This window comes from Neoarthrinium moseri (genome assembly GCF_022829205.1).
Source record: "Neoarthrinium moseri strain CBS 164.80 chromosome Unknown scaffold19_Wmoseri_CBS_16480, whole genome shotgun sequence".
In the NCBI taxonomy this organism is placed as follows: domain Eukaryota; kingdom Fungi; phylum Ascomycota; class Sordariomycetes; order Amphisphaeriales; family Apiosporaceae; genus Neoarthrinium; species Neoarthrinium moseri.
This window is the reverse complement of record NW_026055133.1, coordinates 239,579-254,514: the sequence shown is the minus strand read 5'-3', so window position 1 is coordinate 254,514 and position 14,936 is coordinate 239,579. Positions and strand designations below refer to the sequence as shown.

The 14,936-nt window shown below is 52.6% G+C and overlaps 4 protein-coding genes across 4 annotated transcripts; 2 read left to right on the top strand and 2 right to left on the bottom strand.

Moving 5' to 3' along the window:
* Positions 1-604: 604 nt before the first annotated feature.
* On the top strand, positions 605-2,992 carry JN550_005884 (uncharacterized protein; the record flags this gene model as incomplete). The annotated part of the gene is made up of 2 exons (XM_049317561.1): positions 605-1,686; positions 1,747-2,992. The coding sequence occupies 2 exons, from the start codon at positions 605-607 to the stop codon at positions 2,990-2,992; spliced, it is 2,328 nt and encodes a 775-aa protein (XP_049172127.1).
* Positions 2,993-4,921: 1,929 nt separating this feature from the next.
* Positions 4,922-5,990, top strand: JN550_005883 (uncharacterized protein; the record flags this gene model as incomplete). Its single annotated transcript, XM_049317560.1, has 2 exons — positions 4,922-5,403; positions 5,462-5,990. 2 exons carry the CDS (start codon positions 4,922-4,924, stop codon positions 5,988-5,990), a joined length of 1,011 nt encoding a protein of 336 aa, XP_049172126.1.
* Positions 5,991-6,308: 318 nt separating this feature from the next.
* Positions 6,309-7,908, bottom strand: JN550_005882 (uncharacterized protein; the record flags this gene model as incomplete). The annotated part of the gene is made up of 4 exons (XM_049317559.1): positions 6,309-7,228; positions 7,283-7,504; positions 7,556-7,703; positions 7,792-7,908. 4 exons carry the CDS (start codon positions 7,906-7,908, stop codon positions 6,309-6,311), a joined length of 1,407 nt encoding a protein of 468 aa, XP_049172125.1.
* A 2,281-nt stretch (positions 7,909-10,189) lies between these two features.
* On the bottom strand, positions 10,190-14,285 carry JN550_005881 (uncharacterized protein; the record flags this gene model as incomplete). Its single annotated transcript, XM_049317557.1, has 5 exons — positions 10,190-10,525; positions 10,592-10,982; positions 11,037-12,157; positions 12,238-14,122; positions 14,227-14,285. The coding sequence occupies 5 exons, from the start codon at positions 14,283-14,285 to the stop codon at positions 10,190-10,192; spliced, it is 3,792 nt and encodes a 1,263-aa protein (XP_049172124.1).
* Positions 14,286-14,936: the final 651 nt, after the last annotated feature.

The window sequence follows — 14,936 nt, the reverse complement described above, 5'->3', positions numbered from 1 at the left end:
CTGGAGGGGATACCTGCGGATACGCATATCGCTTAGCAAAAGAGCATTTCCAATATAGCGATAGTGTATTACGTGAACCCGAGTGTCAATCAAACCAAAAAAATTTTGGGGCCCTTTGACAATGATTATGGCAATTGAATGTTGAACTGGCGGGCATTGTGCTAACCTGCACCAGATGTTGCACAACCCACAGTCAGTATCGGGCTCTTTCGTGTTTTGGAGATGAAGACACCTTGGTTGCAAAATCCAAGGCTCGCAAAACCTACGAGAAGAAGGGGGAAACAAAGGCCGGCCTTGTTCTGTCATTATCAGCAGCTGTTGGGCTTCGAAGTAATTGACCATAACTCCAGGCGCGCCCCTCCCTGCTTTCTGCATTGCCATTGGCTGACTTTCTAGGTTGTGATTTGCCACGACGCTGGCTCAGCTGACCCCACCAGATACGGAAAATGGTCTGGCCAGTTTCAGCCGCACCGGCATGCCAGACTTACAGCTTGCGAGTACATGTTTTTGTAGACAGTGGCAACTCAGTTCGGTAACTTCTCAGATTTTGGTGCACCAAATACAAGTATGAGGTAGAATTGGCTGCACGCGATTCGAAGATAAAATGGATCACTTACAGCGCGTCTATGATGTGGTTGCTGTTTACTTACCCTTTGTTGCTGGAACTCCTCGTCAAGATCGTCTTTGTGATGCATGCAAGGCTCTCAATCTGAACTGGTTTCAGTTCATTAAGCGTGAGCGGCCTCCGACCACCGAGGAGATGTGGATGTACGATGGAGAGAATTTGGATCTTGGAAATCTCCGAGACATCTTCAAAAGGCGAAGCAAATGCGCTTTCTGTCGACTCGTTTGTCTGACGGTGGGAATGAAAAGTCGCTCTCAGCTACCCAAATCTCCATTGGGGTATCCGACCACGCTCACTCTCAAGTATGGTCCGGGAAGCCACGAGCCGCTGAACTTGCAATCTAGGTGGATAGACCTTCATGTTACCACATTCTCTCCTGCGATCGACTTCACGACGATGGATACAATAATCACGCACAATCCGGGGACTGGGCTTCTTGGACGCTTCCTTGAGGGAAGATCCACACCTCCTCTGGTTGATGGTATGCTTCTGCGTCGCTGGCTTCACTGGTGTCAGTCCTGGCATGGCGACAAATGCAAAACCCCCATTTCTGTGCCTGAGGGTGAGCTTGAAATATGGCTCGTCGATTGTCATGAGGCGTGCCTGGTGAAGCTGCCAATAACGACCTCCTACTTGGCATTGAGCTACGTCTGGGGTAGGCGCAAGGGATTCTGTACAACCATGGCTACGCTGGCGAGACTTGGGCAGACCGGTGGTCTCTTAAAGTATTCATGGAACTTTGGTGACACGGTTACGGATGCCATACGGCTGGTGAGGAAAATGAGAATGCGATATTTGTGGGTAGATCGGCTCTGCATCGTCCAGGATGACGATACTTCAAAGGCCTTCTTCCTCCGGCAAATGGCGAGAATCTATGCGAGAGCAGAGGCAGTCATCATTGCGATGCACGGATCCAATGGTGAGGCTGGGTTGGCCGGAGTTACACGCCGACGCAAGTCAAAGCAGGCAGTTGCGAAGATTGACGACCTACTTAGCTTAACAATTCTGCGCAACGAAAACCAGCAGAGAAAGAGTAGCACATATTCTACCAGAGCATGGACGTCAGTACTGCGGCTGCACCCTCAGCACACCAGTGTTGCAAGAATACTGACGTTGTCTAGTTATCAGGAGGAAGAACTGGCTTCGAGGCGGATATACTTTTATGAAGACGAGGTCACGTTCGAATGTGGAGAGGCTATGTTTCGCGAGAGCGTCTGCTGGGAGAACCCTCAAGTGAAGCACAAGTACTGGTCGAATCGACACCTGCAATTTGAGGAATATGGCCCGATGTCCCTCCTTGACGGATACTCGCGTATTGTTGGCAACATCAGCTCGCGCCACTTGACTGTTGACACTGATATACTCGACACATTTCTGGGATTAGCCAACCGCTACGAAGCTGCATTGCGAACCAGGATCATTTATGGCATTCCACTGAGCAACTGGGATTGTGCCATACACTGGAGACCATCCGGGGACGGGTTGTCGCGGCGCAAGGGTGGCTTTCCCAGCTGGTCGTGGTGTGGTTGGGTTGGAAGCGTTGATCTAAGACTGTACAAGATGGACGTAGCAATGTCCAAATGGATCCAAAGGTATTGGATACAGTGGTATCTGGATATGAACGATGGGAAAGGTGTGCAGAGGCTCGAGACCACCCATTTCTTCCAGGCTGAACATACCATTCATCAGCAGAGTTCCACCAACTTGAGTGTGGAGCCAGTAGCTCGACTGGCTATACCGGTTGGAGGTGGCAGTACTGACGGGAACACCGCTCCTTTGTTGAGGTTCTGGACCCTATGTGGAAAGTTCAAAGTACGAACAAGCACCGAATGGGCGGGTTCTGATTTGACGTCTTGGTTCCTGGAAAAGCAGCGTCAGTTTCCACTGACCGGCGTCTATGACAACGATGGAGTTCTCTGTGGCACTGTACGGATGCACTCCGGTGCTGAATTTGAGAATGAAACGACTCAGGAGTTCGCGCTGATCTCGGGTACAAACCTAGCCAGAGGTACGCCGTTAGAACGCGTCCTGAAGTCGCTGTTCAACAAATATCATTACCAGGAGACCCTAGACTCCACAGGCGCGCCGAAGGCTTTACCTAATGCCAAAGGGCAGTTACCACAGGCCGTCTCCGATCGGATCTTCCAGAACGAGCCGTTACCAGAAGTGCAAGACCCCGGTGATTATCTTACTGAAGGGCGGGATGACGTAAACTTCTCGTTCTACAGTTGTTGGCTCATCACGCCACATCCCGGGGGCTCTGACGACATTTACGAGCGAAAAGGTGGAACGGCCGTAATATACCGCGGAGCAGTAGAGCGGTGTATGAGCGGGCTTATGGAGTGGAAGGAGTTGGCCGTTGGCTGAGTCGCTTTTGGAACTCCTGGCGATAGAAGGCAGCAGCCAACGAGCTTTTCAAGGCCTGCTACTACGCTTCCGAAGGACAAAACTGTGCATACGTATGGATCGATACGTGCTGCATTGACAAACAGAGCAGTGCCGAACTGAGCGAAGCCATCAATTCTATGAAAAAGTGGTACCAAGGGTCGACGGTCTGTTACGCCTACCTCGAAGACACTAGATCGCTTGTTGGTCTGTCTACGTCACGGTGGTTCAGCCGCGGTTGGACGCTGCAAGAACTATTTGCACCCAAAGACATCAAGTTCGTCAGCAAAGATTGGGAATAACTTGGTGATCGGTGTGCCCTCTCAGCATCCCTGACTAGTATCACAGGCATAAGCGAAAAGGCTCTGAGGCAAGACCACAAACCGCACTCTCTTTCATGAGAGCTTCACAATCCTTCGCCTCAGGATAGATCTCTATGCACAACATGTGGTTCTTCGTTGAGAAATGACGAGCTCCGATCGACCAGCGTTGCGCAACGTATGTCCTGGGCTTCACAGCGAGAGAAATTGCGAGAGGAAGATGTGTCATATTGACCCCTGTACAAGTTGGACACAACTGGTTATTTGAGGCCTGTCAAACCAACAAGAAACGATGGTTTTGGTTTTGGTATGTGATACCACCAATTGAGCCCTTCGTTACTAACTTATCACGTTACAACTGGACACTGAAAATATCAGCCTGGACAAACTACGGTTGTTCACCGACGTACGCGATCCTGGTCCTGATATTTCCGGAAGATGGACTGTTCATGTAAAAGCTATCATTCAAAACGTGGATGCAAAGTATACCTATACCCTCGACGAGACTTGGGGCATGTGGGAAGGAGAGTCGCTGATCAAGGTGGAGGGGCCTCTGAGCATGGGTGCCGCCATGTTTCGGAGTAGCGCCCATCCTTGGTTCTGTGTATTGTTCACTGCTAACCCCTCAAACCCGACTTGTACCGTCTGGTCGTTGACTGATGCCAAAGCCTTCATGCTCAAATTGAAGGCACTCCAGCCTGGAGGTGGGCTGACTTTCCACGAGGAGGACGAATTAAAATCCCCCCTACAATTCATGAACGCACTCCGTCTAAACAAAGGATCATTACTTGTTCTCGGAACTCTCCCTGTGTATAAGTGACAGTTCGATACAAAGCTTGTGGGAACCAGGACAGCTACCGCAACTATCAACCCTCGCACGTTTCTCGACACGACAATTCTGCGAGCTCAAGGTGGCGATTGGGGAAATCACCCTATTGAGCAATGTTTGACCAACCCATAAAGCTAGTTGTTGCAATAGGATATCCCTTCCAAAAGCAAAGCGGCTCGCAATCCACGCAAAGGTTCGTCACCTTGCACTGCATGGGGATCACGTTCAATTCAGATGATCCGACCGAACCTCTTCGTCTTCATCCTTACCGGGTTCACGGAAGGACAGGGCCGTTCTAAGGCGCAATCCATCAAGAGCAACACTCCCTAATATTCAAACACACCACCACCTATTATGTAGGTTGACTCCAGTTTTTGGATGACGTTGCTAAATCATGGCACATGGCATAGGTGATAGCAGGGGTCCTCAGATCTGAAACACGGTAGTTGCGTGGGGAACAAATCGCAGCCGCCAAGGCCATCAATAACACGGACCATTATAACAAGAATCCCTGACGATGACATGGCGTCTCCAAACTTGCTCTGAGTGTCTCCCATCGACGTCATCGCCTCCGCGCATCTTCAATAAAGGGTGTATAGTTAGCCAACGGCAACTGCCACTGCGATGGTCTTTCACGAAAACGGCATATACGCTTCAAGACCACACCTGGGTATCTTGCACTCAGATTCATGGTGCCCCCGACAGTGCCTCTGACACTGAGTAAAACCCAACAAAGATAGTGGGAATCGCAAAACACCAAAAATGGGCTCCTCATCGGGGATCGCCGGCCTCAAATGCCTACAATGGGTGTTCCGCGGCATTCAATTTGTCTGTTCGGTCGTGATGCTGGGCATCTACTCCTACTACCTAGCCACGATGATGAAAGGAAATATGACCGTGCCGACGTACGTGAAGGCCGTGGAAGGGATTACGGCCGTCGGAACAGTGTACACGCTTGTTGGGCTGCTGCTAGTCTGCTGCTGTGCCGGCCACGCGGGGACCTCGTTCATCGCCCTGGTCCTTGATGTCGGTCTTAGTGGCGCCTACATCTACGTCGCCGTTGCCAACCGCGACGGCGCCAGCTCGTGTAACAGCGGCACGGTCAACACCGTCTATGGCTCCGGAGATACGGCGGCTTCTCCCAGCGGTGCTGGCGGCAACATCATCGGCGACGTGGGGCTGCCGACATTCCAGATGGCCTGCCGCCTACAAACGGTGTGCTTGATCGCTTCGTGTATTGCTATGTGAGTGAGAACTAATCACGCGTTTTCGCCAATCATGACATTAGGCTGACACTCACAGCCTCTTTTTCATCCTCTCCGTATTCCTGGAGATTCATATGAATCGCAGCCGCCATAGGGCACAGAGGCCCATCCGCGATGCTGACGGCGAGTATATCAACAAGTCAGACCATTACGGGGCGCCCCCTCAGCGTCGAGAGGGCAAAAGGGGCATCCTCGGTGCGTTCCGACGCCGCGGAACCGCCGGCCCGCCCATGGATCCTGACATGCTACCCGTCCACCAGCAGCCTGGCGACATGCAAACGCGGCAGGTTGCAACGTGGGGCGAGGTGTCGTCGCTGCATGATAGCGATCGGCTGTACTTCAACGACGGTGAAGACCGCGACGAACACGGGCCTCCGGTACAGATCAAACCGACAACAGCGCCACAGCCAGCTGCCGACACATACGCTGAAGGTGATGTTGGGCATATGGACTACGATCTGTACCAACCGCCACCGAACGGCAAGGACTTGAGCAACGATCCTCGTGAGATTGGACGACGGCACGAGACGCGAGCCTCGCGAGTTGAGAGATTGGTGGAGAGCTGAACACGCCTGGAAAAGGAAACATGAGGCAACAAGCGTTTTGAACATGATTACTTGGGAACATTACATATTTAAATGACCGCCTATATACTTATAATGAACTTCGCAGTCCTCCGTCAAAGATCGACGATAATGCCATCTATCACCCTTCCTATGTAAAGTATGGAGTACAGGGAAGTGAAAAGTTTCAAAATCATAAAGCCCCAATTTCATGGCTTGAATCCGGAAAAGTCAGCTAGGCTTTGAGGTCATACAGGGTATCTTAATCATCTGAGGAGTCGTGCATTTTGCCAGTACAAATGAGGCGGTTGACAGATTCAGCTATGAGGATCCACCACCGGATTTTCGAAAGACTGAGGCTGGCATCGCTAGAGGCGTTTCCGGTAACGCCTTCCAGCGGTCAGCAGGACGCAGTGACGAGAGCGCAGACAACGCGTAGGAGGCCGATGGGGTCTTGTGGTCACTGAAGTGCGTGGACGTAGACGTAGGCGAGGTGATGGTAGTTGTAGTCCCGGAACGGATGTGGCTCGATTTGAAATCTTGATCGATGCTTGCACCGTTCCCACTTGGAGGGAACCGGCTCCCAGACTTGCTGCTGCGGGTTCTGCTCCAGCTGCCGGTAACTTTGGGAATGATTTTATTGACCCATGGCCGCAGCGGGGGTAAGCTGCCGAGGAATACCGCCGTGAGGAGTTCGATCAAAGACCAGACGATGACATCCACATTATCCCACGTTGCATCGAAAGTATTTGCAAACATGACGAGGTATTTCAACCTAATCATACTGGTGACTGCTGCAAACGACGCTATGGCGAAGAGGAAAAACACAACCATGCGCTGCCGCGTGGTGATCTGAAGCTTTCGTAGTTCTGCAATGGGTAGCAAGATAAGGACAATATCCTCAACGATACTGATCACAGCGCCAACGAAACCCACGACGGTCACATTGACACAGTGGCCAGTGACAGTCTTGTCCCAGATAGAGTAGATTGGCCAGCATTGGAAGATGATCACGGCCATGAAGATAAGGCCATGACCTATCATGAACGCCATGAATATCTTGACTGTCAGTTGCATCCAGCGGGCCGGAAAGAGACGCATGAATAGACAGGCGATAGAGACTTTGGCTGACACTTGAATCGATATGTATAGTAGCTGTGCGACGTAAAAGAGGCGAAGTAGCTCCTCGCCATCGCCAACTCGTATATTCCAGTAGTGGAGCCCAAAGCCCATTCGAGAACCTTGAGGGGCGGGATCAGTTGACGACTATCATCAGACTCGAGAGCTAGACTCACTGATGTATTCGATCACTGCCAAGGCTGTGAGGAGGAGCATCCCAAGCAGTGCAGTCCAGTCATCGAGCCACAACTTCTTTGTGAACTGCAGCCTTGCAGCGCACCTGGCCAGAACTGTAGGCAGCGCCAAAGCTAACGTCACGATGGAGGCGATTTGTACATCGCGTGTTCTCGATTCCTTGGGATAGGCTTCGCAGAGGTTATTGGCGGCTTGACTTGCAACTGCAGGCCGGGTCAGACAAGTCACAAGGGTCGGCGTGGCGGTCGACTTACGAATTTGATCACTAAATGGGCACGAGGTCTGCGTGCATACAGAAACGCCGGATAACAAGGTCGTGTTTCTGCATACACAATCGCTCAGCAGGGTGATATCCGTCAATGGACACGCCGCGCTTTGGAGATTCGAGACGACGCATGGCAGCTGGACGCAATCATCAGTTCTCTGCTTCTTTGGCGGTTCCCCGAGGAGTTGGTGCATCATTGCATCGTAGACTCCAGGCCCGACGTACAGCGCATTTTGGGATCGATCCGATAACATCCGATACCGTGGCAGCCCGTGCCACGTGGACCATGGCCATCATCCAGACCATCACCACAATGGGTGCAACGCTCTTGAGCACTGCCATGCTGAAACAGATGTTGTGGGCATGGAAACAACATGAGGTTGAGTTCAGATCAATCACGACGCAATGACGAGAATGAGCGTCTCGATAGATGGTCCCCAGGACAGCATCCGTTCGCCAAACCCCTCCATTCGCTTGTGATGTGATTACGAGCGGACTCGTCTGTAATATCACGTCCACGTTCTCGGCCGGACGTCAGTGCGCGCCCATTCAGCTGGAACGCCCCTGTAACGGCGCATCTTGGCAGTCCGAGCGACTCCTCCGAGAACTCCTGGGCGATTTCAGGGATGCAGCGGGCATCCGTGGCAGCCTGCTTCACGCCAGGTATCAACGTCTTCTAATCCGAGAATGAGAAGGCCTGTCGACGATCTGTGTTCGGCAAATGCCCCCCGCCCACGCATGAAGACGGGGCCCTACCAAGAGTTTCTGTACAGGGTCCGCTTGAGATTCGGGGGACTGCTATGCATAATCAGTCGTCGTGGGGTTCGGGGGTGGATCATGGCCGTCCGTGCGCCGGCGAGATACCGGTCCATTGGCCGACAAGCTTCTCGGCCACGCGAGAATCAGGGACAAGGGCGCCTGGCGCGGAATGCTCACCACGGACAAATATCCCGTTTGGTGCTGGCTGGAGTTACATGATGTCTGGACGCTGATTCACCGTTTATCAATCTCGGTAAGTGCTGCCAGCCCAACTCTCGGGTGGGTAAAGCGAGTCTTCGAGCATTACCCAAGCAAGGGTTGGTTGTCTCAGTCCCCGACATGCATTGCGGCGAGATCTAAGATTAAGACGGGAGAGGCTCAACAGAAAAAGAAAAAGAAAAAGTCGACAGTCCGAATACAGTAAAAAGCGTGCATAAAGATCGGACGAGTCTACTTTGACTTTCTGTCAAAGCTGTCACGCGAAGCAGAGCACAGGGAGAGGGTAGCACCTGGGTTCTTCGCCTAGAGGCCGTGCGTTTTAGGAAGTTGCTAACTCGATTGTCACCCTCCTCGCACTGGAAGGTCTGCCGAAACAAGCGAAAGAACAACTCCAAGCCCATCTCGGCTAGCCTCAGATGCGCAGCCTTTCAAATTGGGGAGTTCAGAACATCTACCGGATTTGTCTTAAGAAATACACTTAGTAGACCTCTCGGACCACCCCACACGGACTCTTTATGTCGCCTAAGGAAATAGTGGCGGATATAAGAGTGGCTATCGTGGCTCTATGAGGTTGGTGGCGATTTGATTGGATTGCCGCGGCCCAAGGATTTGACCGTAAGGTCGTATGAATGAATGTTGTTTTGGTTGGAACGCCATACATGTCTCCAGCGCCCAACTTATTATCGAGCTGCCATCCGCGCCAGCCGCGCCGGCCAGGAGTATTATTGAGCGTGAAGTGTCGGCTACAATGGAGGTCAGAGAAGGAACGGTACATGCTCACTTCGACATCTACGCACAACACGTAGCAGTCTCCATGCAACACTGAAAGACCACGTAATGACACCCAGCTTATGCTCAATCTAACAAAGTAGTGACGCGTTCTGTCTGTGCTGACACAGATGGTTGCTGTTCACCAGACCCTAGCCAACGCTTTGGCGACCATAATTTGCGCCAGGTGCCGCGGAGGCTAAGTTTGAATTGAGGGGACGGGACGACCAGATATATAGGTAGAGATCTGCACCACTAGTACACGATCTTAATATTACTTGAAACGTCCATTAATGATGTCTTGAGAATTCTGGTCTCTGGTTGCCATACTCGTGCGATGGACCTCGTTAGTTTGCATGAGATTGGGCGTTTATCCCGCTCGCCCTCCTCCGGCTTGTCTTCTTGGAGCCATTGCTTGTACAATCCGGGAGAAGTACCGCATTGCCATGATTAGTTATTTATACTTGCGAAAAGCCGATGCCTCACGGAAGGGCGGCAGACCTTCGTGGCCTGCACCACAGGACCGTGTTACACAGCGCTAGCATATGAACTCTACATAGTATAACCTGAGCCCTATACACAGGTAGGAGGATTCTGCGTACTGGCTAGAATGGAGTCTGTGGAGATGCACGCTTTGCTTTGTGCCAGCTGTTTTCTACGCCGACTTGTGCATCGGGTTATACAGGTTTCAACACACTTTTGACAAAATGTTACTTTCTATAACATCTACCCTAAATGACGTCATTTACTATATAGCCGTATATGCATGCCATGCCCATTACAACTCCTCATATGCTTTCGTGAGACTCGTAATATACCACAGAGTAGACACACCCATGTCGTACGAATGAAGGAAAAGAACAACGCGCCAAAACTTTTACAGGAGCCCTGTTGCAATGAGTGCCTTCTCCAAGCCTTTCAGTGCCAGCGGTCGGGTGAGGAATAGATCTACACCGCTCGCCACCGCATTCTCGCGGACTTCCGGCCCGCTCAGCCCCGTAAGAGCAATGACCACAACTGGCTTGTGGCCCCCCGAGCGCTCGAATTCACGGATGCGGCGCGTTGACTCCAAGCCATCCATGATCGGCATCGATATGTCCGTCAGTACGCAACTGTACTCAGCCGGGGCCTTGGTGTAAATGTCCAAGGCTTCGAGGCCGTTGACCGCCATCGTATATGTATACTTGAGCTTGGTTAAGAAGGCAGCCATGATCTGGAAGTAATGGTCAGCATCTCTTTTTCGAACGATATGGTAGAGGTCCACAATGAGCTCGCATACCTTAAGATTGATGTTGTTGTCATCCACGATCAAGATCGGCCTTCGTGGCTCCGGGGGTATATCAGTCATATCTGTGGCGATTGATTTTGCTTGAATCGCGTCAATAGACTCTCTCGCTAATAGCGGTTGGGGTGGAGAAGTGGTGTCTCTAAAATCCGCAAATACATGAGGGCCAGATTCCTTAGCAATGGAATGCTTCCTGTTTTGTGCAAGCTGTATGGTTAGATCCCGAGCTTCGAGCTGTGGTCTAGGTAGTTGAGAAAGACGCTGTACATCTGCTCGTCCGTTCGAACCCGTTACCCCTGGTGTCGACACAGAATCCGACCTCGCAAGGCCGTGCCATCTTCGCTGGCAAGCCAGAAACGCCGTTGCGAGTTTCTTCAGGCCAATGCTGCCATGATGTTAGGAAACCAACTCAGGTGTATTCATAAGGCGAGATACGTACGGTTGCGAGCAGACCTCGTAAACTGTGGGTAATACGCCATATTCAACGTCAGTTAGCCTGTGCGTCGAGGCCAACTCTTGGCACACAAATATGTAGGGGCACGAGGACACATGGTTCAAAGCCTCAACATCTGCACAAGTGAGGCCATCACCAGCAGCGCATACGACAAAGTCTGGCGGCTCTGACTCGGCGCTGTCCTCCGCGACGACATTCAGATGCAGATTTTCTCTACATATCGCTTCCATTAGCTGATATTGAGAGCTTTTCTTGCTGTCAATGGCAGAGAAATCTTCGGGGGCCCTTGTTTTACTATCAAAACCGTAAAGCCGCACCCGCCGCCCCGCTAGTGTATCAAGGCTTTGCAAGAAGGTTGGCCCCTCTTCATCTATCGTCTCCTGCACTACTTGCGAGAGCGGTAGAGTCACGGTCACAGTCGACCCCTGCCCGACTTTGCTCGAGACATCAATCATGCCACCTTGCGTGACCGTCATATGCCGTACGAGACTAAGCCCCAGACCCGTCCCTGACGCGAATTGGTCTTCTTGGGAGAACGGTGTGAAGAGGTGGTTGCGAAGATATTCCTCGCTTATGCCCTTACCCGAGTCTGAGACAGTAAGCACGACATGAGTCGCACTAGGTACACCAGCCCGCTTTGGCTTGGTCTCCTGCCGTAAGGAGACTCGAATGAAACCAGAGCGGGTGAACTTGAGGGAGTTGCCAAACAAATTCATGATGATTCGTCGAAAGGCACCCGGATGCATGCAGAAGGTCCATTTTGCAGAAGGGTCGACGTCAAGATACGTTTGGACAAGACCGGTTGAGCCGGAAAACCGGACTCGTGTCGGGTCAGTGGTGACAAAGTGCGTGTGTTTTGGTGAATTCGCAGTTTGCGTGGAGGTCAGCATCGATGGAGGCGTCTCCGACTTGGTCAGGTAGCTAGAACCTGCCAGCACGCTCTCGACAACCTCTTCTACGAGCAGATCGAGCCGGACAGGGGACTCCGGTAAAGCGGACAGGTCTGAAGTGGGCAGGCTGGAGCGTTGCCGCACACCTGCGGTAGTAGTATGTCTCCGCCTGGATTTTGACGACTGTTGGGAGGTTATTTTGACATAGTCTAGTAGCTGTGTGACGGGCGTGTGAAATTAGCGTCTGATATCAAGGAGAAGAGGTCGGCACGGATGAGGCCGGCTAGAGGACTCACGTGTTCGATAGTATCCAGTAATGTCCTTCCTGAAGCTTCAATGGCCCGTAATATTCCGTCCTGCATCGTATCTAAGGTCGTGTGCCTCAACAACTCGACTGCGCCAACCAGCCCGTGTAGAGGTGATCGCAACTCGTGACTGAAAGATCCGAGGAGGTCCGTTTTGGCCTTGTCCGCCACTCGCATCTTCAGTCGTGCCGCCTCGGCCATAATAGTAAGTGCGAACACCCGCATATAGGCCAACTCGTTCTCTTCACTAAATGTTCGTGTTGGTGTGCACGTCCACATGAAGCCTCCCGCGGAAATGCGTCCGGTCTGTGCATCCCATAGCGGCACAAGCAGGACGCTCCTGGCTCCAGGGAACATCTTTACGATGCGCGCTGATGTAGTCAGCCGTCGTTTGGGGCGGTCATGTGGCTCCGCCGTGTGGCGGCGGGCCAGCTGTGGAAGCAGTGCCTCGGGAGTGTTGGCCGGGGGGATGTCAGTCTCTGAGCTTGTCGAGTTGTCTGACACCGTCCCGTCGGCTTCAAAGTTCCAGACGTGCCCCAGAGGATATTTCCGCAATAGCCGCAGCAGAAACCGCTCTTTACAAACTGCAAACGATTTTGGCGCCGCGTCACCGGCAATCGAGGAGCGGTGAGAGGTTGCAAAACCCAACACATCGCAGATACCAGTGCCGGCTGCGCCAGAATCGTGGCTTGTGCCCTGAAAACCCTCATCGCTACTACTCACCCCAGAGGAGGTATGTCGCACCTCGGACAAGGTCGGCAATTCCAAAGAGTTCGTGACCAATCCAGCTGGGGAGCGCACACTAGCGTCTAAGAAGACAACACCTTCTACTTCGACGGACTCCCGGCTCACGTTCGCTGCCTTGGAGAAGACACGGCTTATACTGGCCTGTAACGAGTCTGGTTTGGCCGGTGTCCCTTGGGGGTCTGGTGCGGGCGTCATCGCAGGGTTTTCTGAGGAGCTGGGCTGCGCCTTCGATGTTCGGCCCCCATCGGCAACCCCACGATCATGGCCGCTCCAAGTTGACGGGACATGGTGATCTGCCACTGATGCCTTCAGATCGGCCGCCATCGTCTGCCGCTGCTCCTGCTGAATAGTTGCCTTCTCTGATTGTGGCTGTGGCTGCAATCGTGCATTGAGTAAGCCCTCGCCCATACCAGGTAAGTCTTGGAATGATGCCGGATCCTCTAAAGCCTCGGTGGAGTTCCACAGTGTGCCTTGCCCCTTCACGAAACTACCAAGCCCACGTAGCATGCGCTGGTCGCGTCGATACCATTCGTGGCTCCGCTTGCTCTCTAGATAGTCCATCACCACCCGGGACATCTCGCGGATAAACCGCACCTCGTCGGCGCTGAGTCCTCCCGGCCGAGGCTTGTCGTCAAACACGCAGTAGACCCCAATGTTGATTCCCGTAGGCGAGCGAATCGGCACTCCGGCATAGAACTGTCGGCCCGGATCTTCTAGCTGACAGAATCGTGCATCCTGGTCGATATGCTCGATGACTGACACTGGTATGTCCCCCGCAGCCAGACCGTGATCTGTGCCGGGAACAGACTGACCCGAGGCCGCGCCGGTGACAACATGTTCGCAGACACTGGTCGCACGCTCGAAGGCAAGCCCGTTGAACCAATTCCGGTCTTGTTGAGCCTCTGGGTCGGTCGTTGGCGGTAGGGGCCGGAGCGCCTCGGCAACGATGTGCTGAAATTTGCGGTCGAAGAGCGAGATCAGGGCGCGGGCGGCGTTCAATCTGTACAACCCCAGCTGGGCAAAGGCCGTGAGGCCCGGGTCAGGTGTTGATGACAGGAACGAGGACGGGATTGGCTTCGGTGGGTCGGGTCCGTTGAGCCCGGCAGTTGAGATGATGAGAGCGTCATATCTGCGCCGCACGACAACGTCAGTTACAAGCACGGATGGGTTGTGTCAATCCACTGGTGGAGGGGTTGGGCGGGGGAGGGTATGGTAATGCGTTGCCCGTCTTACTTGAAGGTTTCCCGCTCGCGAGCAGATTCGGAGATAGCTGCTGACTTAGCGATCACCATGGCACGTATGGGGCACTGCCTAATTCATGACAATAGCATGCTGATGTGGAGGGAATCAGCAAATCATCCGCGGCTGATCATGACCTCCTCAATGACATCAGAAGTAACGTTTTCTTAGCGTACATTGATCCGGCTTAGCCCAGATCTAGGCGGCTTCTAGGCCTTGCAGGCCTTGGTCCGATAACCTCAAACTATCCCCGAAGCCACGTCTCTGGGAACGGCACTAATAAGGCGCCCCTTGGCCAATCTGGTTTGCCCTTATTGAATGCCCAGTTTCAGTGAAAATGACAAGTAGTTTAATTCTGCTGCGCCCGTCTCCCTGTCTTCTGGTTCATGCAGTTAGCAAATTGCCTAATCATGCAAGTGAAAGGGCCATCTACGTTGTGTTAGACTGGATTATGTCCTGATTAGGCAAGGACTTATAACTATGCTTCATCCCCGCGGGAAATATGGAAGAGGCCAGCGGTGTATTGCAACGACAGGAGAGTTACCATTTCACTAGGGCACGGAATACAAAGCCAGTCACATATGTGGAAGGACTCAGCATCTCGACTCATATCTCTCGCCAAGTGAGCGCGATTGTGGACACATTGGGCAGTGCAAACCTCTTACTTCATAAAATATAATTGTATTTCGCAACCACTTCGAAAA